The following is an 8,196-nucleotide window of genomic DNA, read 5'->3' as shown; positions in this document are numbered from 1 at the left end:
TCACACGGCTTATGTCCCTGTTTCCACTTTGAGGGAAAGCCATTCGGAGGCTCTTGTCTACTGTGAGGACAACCGTGTGAAAAAAGATAGCCCTGAGTTTCTAGGGAGAGGGTGGGTCAGAAACTTCCCCGCTTTCAAAGCCAGAAGACAAGAGCGATTAGTGATGTGATCTCGAGCAAGTCCAGACCTGGGCCAGGAGCTGGGAAACAGGTGTGCGGGAGGCTCTGAGGGAGGGACTTGGTGAAGGCCCGCAGGCCGGGAAAGGGTTCATCTCTGAATGCTGTTGGGACATTACTCACCTTTACGGGCTCCGACAGCCAGCATGGCTACTCTGGGTCCTCCGATGACGTTTCCCTGCGGGGTTCCGTTCTAATCCCTGCTGGATGCCCGGGATTCAACAAACACCTATCCTGAGAAGAGACTCTTTGCCAGTGATGGTCTGAGCGTGGTTTACTGGCCTGTGATCCCTGCTGACTGGAACGTGTGGGGGGATAGTGCTGTGGGCACCATGAAGAAGATGTTCTCTTGCTCCAGCAACCAAGTGGCGGTGAGTACCCACTGCTGTGAAATTAGTTTTGATGTGTTCCCCCCTCCCCCCCAAGTAAATGGCTTATATTCTGTCCCTATAACAGGTGCCGGTGGTTACTGACAAAAGCTGGCAGGTGAAAGCCAGTGTATTCCACTGCCACACCTCACGTTCCGCATCTGACATACTGACGAGCTGAACTTTCAGTTTATTAGAAAAGCAACTATCTAGCCCTTATGTGAGCAATCCTTAGTGAAACTGGGGAGGGTCAAGGAGGATTTTCAGTTATTGGGTGGGGGGGGGGTCAGTATTCTTTATAGCTCTATTCTACTGCCTCTACACTAGGTATTTGCAAGCAGAATGATTTATGGAGATTTGTTCAATCTATGAATACAGCATTGTAAAGTTTAATTCAGATTAATTCTTTCAAGAAATTTACATATAAACCAAGAAGTGGTACTTGGGTATGTGTAGCAGGTGTAGCCTTCGTATTCAAAATTATTTTTTGAAATTCTGCACTGCTCAAGTCCAGGGATTTATTTCCGTTGTGGTTCTCTGGTACCCTTTGTAGTATTGGTTTTCAAGATCAACACTTTGTGCTAGACGTATGATAAAACAGTGCCCCTGAGCATGTGCAGAATGTCTGAACCTCACCATTGATCCTAGTCTTGAGGACAACTGGGTAAGGAATTTTTAGGCTAGAAAGCATGGTACATAGAATGAGAGGGCAGGGTTTTGTGTTCAGAGATCATCTCTCTTGATAGAGACTTCACCCTGCAGCATCCCTTTCCTCAGAAAATGCAGTTCAACATCCACGAGAGAACAAAATGCAGTTCAACATCCATGAGCAGCAGCAGCAGCAGAAGGCCATTGCGTTCACATCCTGCATGTGAGCTCCCAAAGGCACCTGGTGGGCCACTGCGAGTAGCAGAGTGCTGGACTAGATGGACTCTGGTCTGATCCAGCTGGCTTGTTCTTATGTTCTTATGTTCTTAACATTTCTGTAAAACCTGTGTTTATTTTGGGATAAGCCTGCTCCATTTTCAAGCAGACAGAGGTCCCAGATTTAAGTTCTTATAGGACATTAAATTGCTGAACTGCAAATCCGGAAAAACAGGTACTTGGATTGGGATAGATATCAAATTGAGAGAATTATCGGCACCTATTAAGAACCCCGTGGCGTAGAGTGGTAAGATGCGGTACTGCAGTCAAAGCTCTGCTCACGAACCGAGTTCGATCCCAATGGAAGAGTTTCAAGTTGGTTGCACGTAGCTGACTCAACCTTCCATCCTTCTGAGGTTGGTGAAATGAGTACACAGTTTGATGCCAATAAAGGCTTGTGTATGCGTGGATGTATGCATGAGTACACAATTTGCTGCAGGTAAAGTGTAGATGACTGGGGAAGGCAATTGCAAACCATTCCATAAATGTAGTCTGCCAGTAAATGGTGATATGACATCACCCCTTGTGTCAGTAATGACCCGGTACTTCCACAGGTACCTTTACCTTTTTCTTCTGAGGTTATCAGGGCCAACCAGAGAGAGTTTCCTGCATACTGTGGTTAAGCCAAAGGGAACTGCCTCCTTCAGTAATTAAAAGACACAATCTGCTGTCGTGTGGTTTCTCGGCTCCCTTCATTTTGTTGTGGCTTCAGGCAGTCACTTTCCCTTGACAGCACAGTCATATGCAGGATTTATTCCAGTCTAAGCCCACTGAAATCAAAAGGTTTAACTTGAGTAACTTGGCATAGGACTTGCTGTGTCATTCACACTGGGAAATTCTTTACTGAAGATAGTTGCTGTTGGATTCGGGATTGCCATTTTAAAAAACTGGTTCCTGTAGCTGTCGCTCTTAGTTCGATCTGTACCCATTACCAGATAGTGTTATTCAGCTCCACACCTTGAAGAGATTCATTTGCCCATTTCAGCACATTAAATTTATATTAACAGAAATGGACTCCCCCTCCCTGACCAGTCAGCAACCTTGGTTGAATGCTATCCCACCATAGCTCTCAGTGGGCATGGACAGTCCATCACAGCTCCATGGCTACAAGATCTAGAATCTAGGTGAGGGCTTTTTTTAATGGAGACTTGGGGCCAATGGGCAAGTTATAAAATCCTCAAAGTCCCCCAAGGGTCTACCAGGGGTTTTGTGTTCAGGCAGCTGCAAGTCCACTGTGGTCCCAATCCAAATATGGTCCATGCATGCCATATTTAGAATTAAATTCAAGCACAGAATTCCCAGGACAAATCGGTCAGCAGAATACCTTGGGCACAGAATAACTTTGTGTTGCGTGAACTGGTATTACTGAAATCTGCATTTCTTGAGTATCTCCAGATCAGGAAAGGAATTTCCAAAGACTGGTGAACGAAGCAGTGTTTTAATTTTTATGGGTTTATGTTCTGGCTTTCCCTCAGAGCATGTGGCTTGCCTGTCTGTGGGAAAATGCTGAGAAGAGCAATAAACACAGAAATTAGGCAATTCTACAGTCTGTCAGATAAACTGACACTGAATTTCTTGGACACCATCAATGTGTCATTACAGCTTACTTGAATAATATTATTATGGAAAGACGTATATAACTTTGGCTGTGTAATAAGATACACTGAGAAACACCTAGAATCATAGAGTCGGAAGAGACCACAAGGGCCATCTAGTCCAACCCCCTGCCATGCAGGAACACACAATCAAAGAACATCTTTTAAAGAGGTCAGTTCTCTAGTCAGCGTGGTGTAGTGGTTAAGAGCAGGTGCATTCTAATCTGGAGAACCCGTTTTGATTCCCTGCTATGCCACTTGAGCTGTGGAGGCTTATCTGGTGAACCAGATTAACTTGTGCACACCAACACATGCCAGCTGGGTGACCTTGGGCTAGTCACAGTTCTTCAGAGCTTTCTGAGGTGAATTGGTGGCAAGTAAGGTTGCCAACTCTGAACTGGGCAAAATTCCTGCAGATTTTGTGGGGCCTGGGAGCAGTGGGGTTTGGGGAGAGGAGGAACTTAAGTGGGGAATAATGTCATAAACCCCATCCTCCAAAGCAGCTACTTTCTCCAGGAGAACTGATACCTGCAGTTTGGAGATATTCCAGCAGAACTCCAGGTCTCAACTGGAGGTTGGCGACCCTACGGACCCCATACCTGCCTGGAGCTTGCAGTATTGAGATCACATTCAAGTCTCGGTCCCTCCAGCAATTATCAGATGATTTTCTTTAGCTCCATGCCATGAAAAAGTCAATTGCCCATTTTTATATATTAACTCTATTATAAGGACAGGCCCCCCCGCGTGCATTTGGCAACATTAAGCTAAGCTATATACCAGCGGAGCCTTGAAACTTGACTCCATTTGCTGCAAGTACTTAAGCCAGTTTGAAGCCTGGCCAGAAATTCCTTTCTCCCATTGAGCTCCTCCTGTCATTCTTTCCTCTTGCTACACCCAGCCCTTGGGATATTCCAGCCTTGGGGACTATATTTTGCATGAAATTGTCGCTGCGTGAGGCCGTCTCTGAGCCTGATAAACAGGCCTGGTTGGGGCGAGTTCATCTGGGCCTTTTACACGGCAGGTGATGTTACCTCCCCAAGGAGTTCCTGTCCATGCATGTTCGGAATTTTTTTGATGGCCTTGAGGAGGTCAAATCCACTGGTGACATGAATCGTTGGCAAATGTTTTTCTTCTAAACCAGCACTTTGTAGAATTGTTTTCCTAAAAGATGGGAAGTGAGGATTCTGCCTACTAGTTTAGAGATAAACTGTGGAGCTTAAAAAAGGAGGGGGGGCATTTATCCTGAATGCTAGATGGGTACTCTCTGCTTGCATTTTGCAGTGGAGACTTTCATTCCGCACATGCAGAATAATGCACTTTCAAACTGCTTTCAGTGCTCTTTGAAGCTGTGTGGAATAGCAAAATCCACTTGCAAGCAGTTGTGAAAGTGGTTTGAAAACACATTATTTTGCGTGTGTGGAAGGGACCTGAGAGAGGCCCGTGTTCAGAAGTGCTTCTGCTGTCCAAGATTCATTTTTTGCCGACTCAGTCTTGATACGAGGAGAAGGGCATTAGAATAACATATCCTGCAACGTTTCCTTGAAGAAGGGCTGTGGCTCAGGGGTGGAACATCTGTTTAACACACTGGAGGATCCAGGTTCCATGTCTGTCATCAGAAATTATTTGTTTTATTTGTATATTTATGACCGTATTTGATTTGATTTATAGGCTGGCCTTCCTCAGAATTTATTTATTTATTAGATTTCCATCCCGCCCTATCCCCATAGGGCTCAGGGCGGCTGATGATAAGAATTCAGTTTGAAATCCCAACTATTGCCTGTTTCCTAATAGCACTGTAAAACCTAGCTCTAATTAAGGGGAATGAAAAGGAGGGAAGGGGAGAGGAAAGGAAAGGAAAGGGAGTCCAGTTGTGAAGAAAATGCCACTGCTGTTCTCAACCATAGGCCTGGCGGAAAAGCTCTGTCTTGCAGGCCCTGTGGAATTGAGACAAACCCCAGATCTCATTTGGCAGAGCCAGTCTAGGGCTAGATCTGAAAATGTGCTGGCCCTGGTCGAGGACAGCCAAAGATCCTTCGGGCCAGGGACCCCTAACAAGTGGTTATCTACAGAGTGAAGGAGAAGCAGTCCCACAGATACAAAGGATCAGGTGATGCCGGTCTGAGTAGACAGTACTGACCAATAGTCTGATAAGGCAGGTTCTTGTGTTCCTTACAAAAACAGATTGTTATAGCTTGATGCATGCCTGGGTGATAACACAAGGCCAGGGGTCGGCAACCTGTGGCTCTCCAGATGTTCATGGACTACAATTCCCATCAGCCCCTGCCAGCCTGGCCAGTTGATGGGAATTGTAGTCCATGAACATCTGGAGAGCCACAGGTTGCAGACCCCTGCACAAGGCACAGTTCTTAACCTCTGCTTTTATTCTTCTGAATCTCTTATAAGTTTTATTCTTCTGTCTCTCTTATAGCTGGAGATCTCCCAGAATTACAACTCATCTCCGTGCATAAATCACATATTTATTTATTTGAAACATTTATTCTGCTCCTCCTGGAAGCAGAGGTGTATCTAGGAAAAATGTAGCCCGGTGCAAAATTTGAGTTTTCCCGCCCACCAATATGGGTGACTGCCCTCTCCCACCACAACCAAACAATGTTTTTTGGCACCAGATCTTGAAGTTAGCGTATGGACCCAGGCAGTGGTGAAATTCAGCAGGTTCGCACCACTTCGGCAGAACCGGTTGTTAAAATGGTGCTTGTGAACAACCAGTTGTTAAATTATTTGAATCTCACCACTGGACCCAGGGGGAAGATGTGGGGGGTGATTCCCCCCCCCATGTGGCTAAATGGCCGCAGCCTGGGGACATTTGCCCCATATGTCCTCCTGGGCAGTATGCCCCTGTCTGGAGGAAATGGCTGCTTTGGAAAGTGTACTGCAGGCTGACCAGACGTCCCGCTTTTGGCAGGACAGTCCCGCCTTCAAACAATTTGTCCCTCGTCCTGCAGGTTATTTCAATTGTCCCGATTTTTGGGAGGCTGCCGCATTGCCTTCTGGGGCATAAGGCAGTGCGGCAGCCTCCCCCGCGCATGGCCCCAGAAGGCAGTGCGCTCCTGCGACTGCGCGCGGCCTCCTACCCCCCGCCCCGGTTCACAAAGGTGACCATCTGGTCACCTTAGTGTACTGCCTGGCATTTCACCTTATTAAGGTCTCCCCCCTCCCTAAATACCACTCTTCCCAGGCTCTCAAAACTTCCAGGCATTTCCCAGTTCAGAGCTGGCAACCCAACCTATCAGCCATCCCAGCTGTTCTGTGATGCTCCCCAAGCTATTGCAGCAAAGTGGGTTTGGCAAAGACAGCAGGGAAATCCCAGAAGGTTAATGAAAGCACATGAAGCTGTAAAAAACCCGAGAAAACCAACAGCTTCCTCATAGCACCTGTACCTAGGCAAGCAAGCAGTGTGTAAGTGGCCTGTCCACCTGTTTAGCAGACCAGCATTGTTGTTGCTTTGGTTTTTATTTTTAAAGAAAAAATAGCAAATCTATTTCCGCGAATCAATTGCTGAGGATCTGCAGAGACTGTAGCTGCGGAAAAGTCAGGGCTGAAGCCTGTCGTTGCCGGTGCAACAGGCCCCAAAGCTCGCCCTGTGGAGAGGGTATGTTTCACAAGGGCCACACACCCTGCTATTGCTTAATTGTTAATTAAGTTTAAGACAACAGGCTACAAGACAGGGCTGGAGCGTCAGCACCGTTCTCAGAGAGGTGTCTTCCTCTCTCTGCTCAATTCAAGCTCTGCAAGTCAGGAGTAAAAAAAACATTAACATTCGTTTTTCCTTGGCAAAAGGCAGGACCCGTTCATTGGATGCAAGGAGCAGCAGTGGCGTAGGAGGTTAAGAGCTCGTGTATCTAATCTGGAGGAACCGGGTTTGATTCCCCGCTCTGCCGCCTGAGCTGTGGAGGCTTATCTGGGGAATTCAGATTAGCCTGTACACTCCCACAATAACGCCCCAGCTAGGTGACCTTAGGGCTAGTCCAGAATTGTTAAGGAACCTGCGGCTCTCCCAGGATAGTTCTAGTGAACTACAATTCCCCATCAGCCCTTCTACTCAGCATGGCCAATTGGCCATGCTGACAGAGGCTGATGGGAATTGTAGTTCCTGAACATCTGGAGAGCCGCAGGTTCCCTACCCCTGGGCTAGTCATAGCTTCTCAGAGCTCTCTCAACCTCTCACCTACCCTCTCACAGAGGGGTGTTTTGTTGTGAGGGGAAGGGCAAGGGAGATTAGTGAGCCCCTTTGGAGTCTCCTGGCACAGGAGAGAAAGGGGGATATTAATCCAAACCCTCCTCCCTCCCTCCTCTTCTTCTTCTTCTTCTTCTTCTTCTTCTTCTTCTTCTTCTTCTTCTTCTTCTTCTTCTTCTTCTTCTTCTTCTTCTTCTTCTTCTTCTTCTTCTTCTTCTTCTTCTTCTTCTTGGCTGAAGGGTTCCTGGATTCATTTCTTAGCTCTGAAAAGAGTGTTGGGCACAATTGAATTGCCAATTTTTTTCATGGCTGGATCCCCTATCTCAGGGGTAGGGAACCTGCGGCTCTCCAGATGTTCAGGAACTACAATTCCCATCAGTCCTGTCAGCATGGCCAATTGGCCATGCTGGTAGGGGCTGATGGGAATTGTAGTTCCTGAACATCTGGAGAGCCGCAGGTTCCCTACCCCTGCCCTATCTATATCAACAACATGGCAGACATACATTCGACACTGCAACTTTCCCCACTGCTGTGTCTTTATAAAGGACATCTGTACCTACAGGATTTTTGGCTGTCAACACAGTTGTTAAAAGTACAGCAGAATGCAGTGGAGAGAGATATAGTATATCTCACAATTAAAGCATCCAAAGGTCATAATGGTTAATAGCTGTACAGAAGACAGAATTTTTGTTAGGTGCTGCTTGGCATTGATAACATTGTCATGCCCCCACAGAGGCTTTTGTTATTTCCCCTTTAAGTTCCAGTTTCCCCGTAGTTAGCATGGTTTTAGTTCTTTGTTAAGTCTTCTAAAGGAGGGTATTTTATTTAGCCCCTGTCCCTTTAAGACATTTCCCAGTAGGCAGTTTCCTTTTTTATCCAGCAATCCCCTTTTTTAGTTCTAGCCTAGCCAGTCAGAGTGAGGTGCCAAGGGTAGTTGG

General features: G+C 46.6%; 1 protein-coding gene across 2 annotated transcripts in view; it reads left to right on the top strand.

Moving 5' to 3' along the window:
- The first annotated feature begins 257 nt into the window (after positions 1 to 257).
- The window catches only part of ANKRD35 (ankyrin repeat domain 35), a 65,597-nt gene continuing 57,658 nt past the window's right edge, over positions 258 to 8,196 (top strand). For both annotated transcript variants that reach the window (XM_048514320.1, XM_048514329.1), the window contains exon 1: positions 258 to 547. In XM_048514320.1, coding sequence (XP_048370277.1) covers positions 509 to 547 — 39 coding nt within the window. In that variant the 5' untranslated portion in view covers positions 258 to 508. The remainder of the gene's footprint in view (positions 548 to 8,196) is intronic.

The sequence above is a fragment of the Sphaerodactylus townsendi genome, linkage group LG01, assembly GCF_021028975.2.
Source record: "Sphaerodactylus townsendi isolate TG3544 linkage group LG01, MPM_Stown_v2.3, whole genome shotgun sequence".
NCBI classification, from domain to species: Eukaryota; Metazoa; Chordata; class Lepidosauria; order Squamata; family Sphaerodactylidae; genus Sphaerodactylus; species Sphaerodactylus townsendi.
Note: the sequence above shows the minus strand (reverse complement) of the source record. Positions and strands in the feature narration are given on the sequence as shown.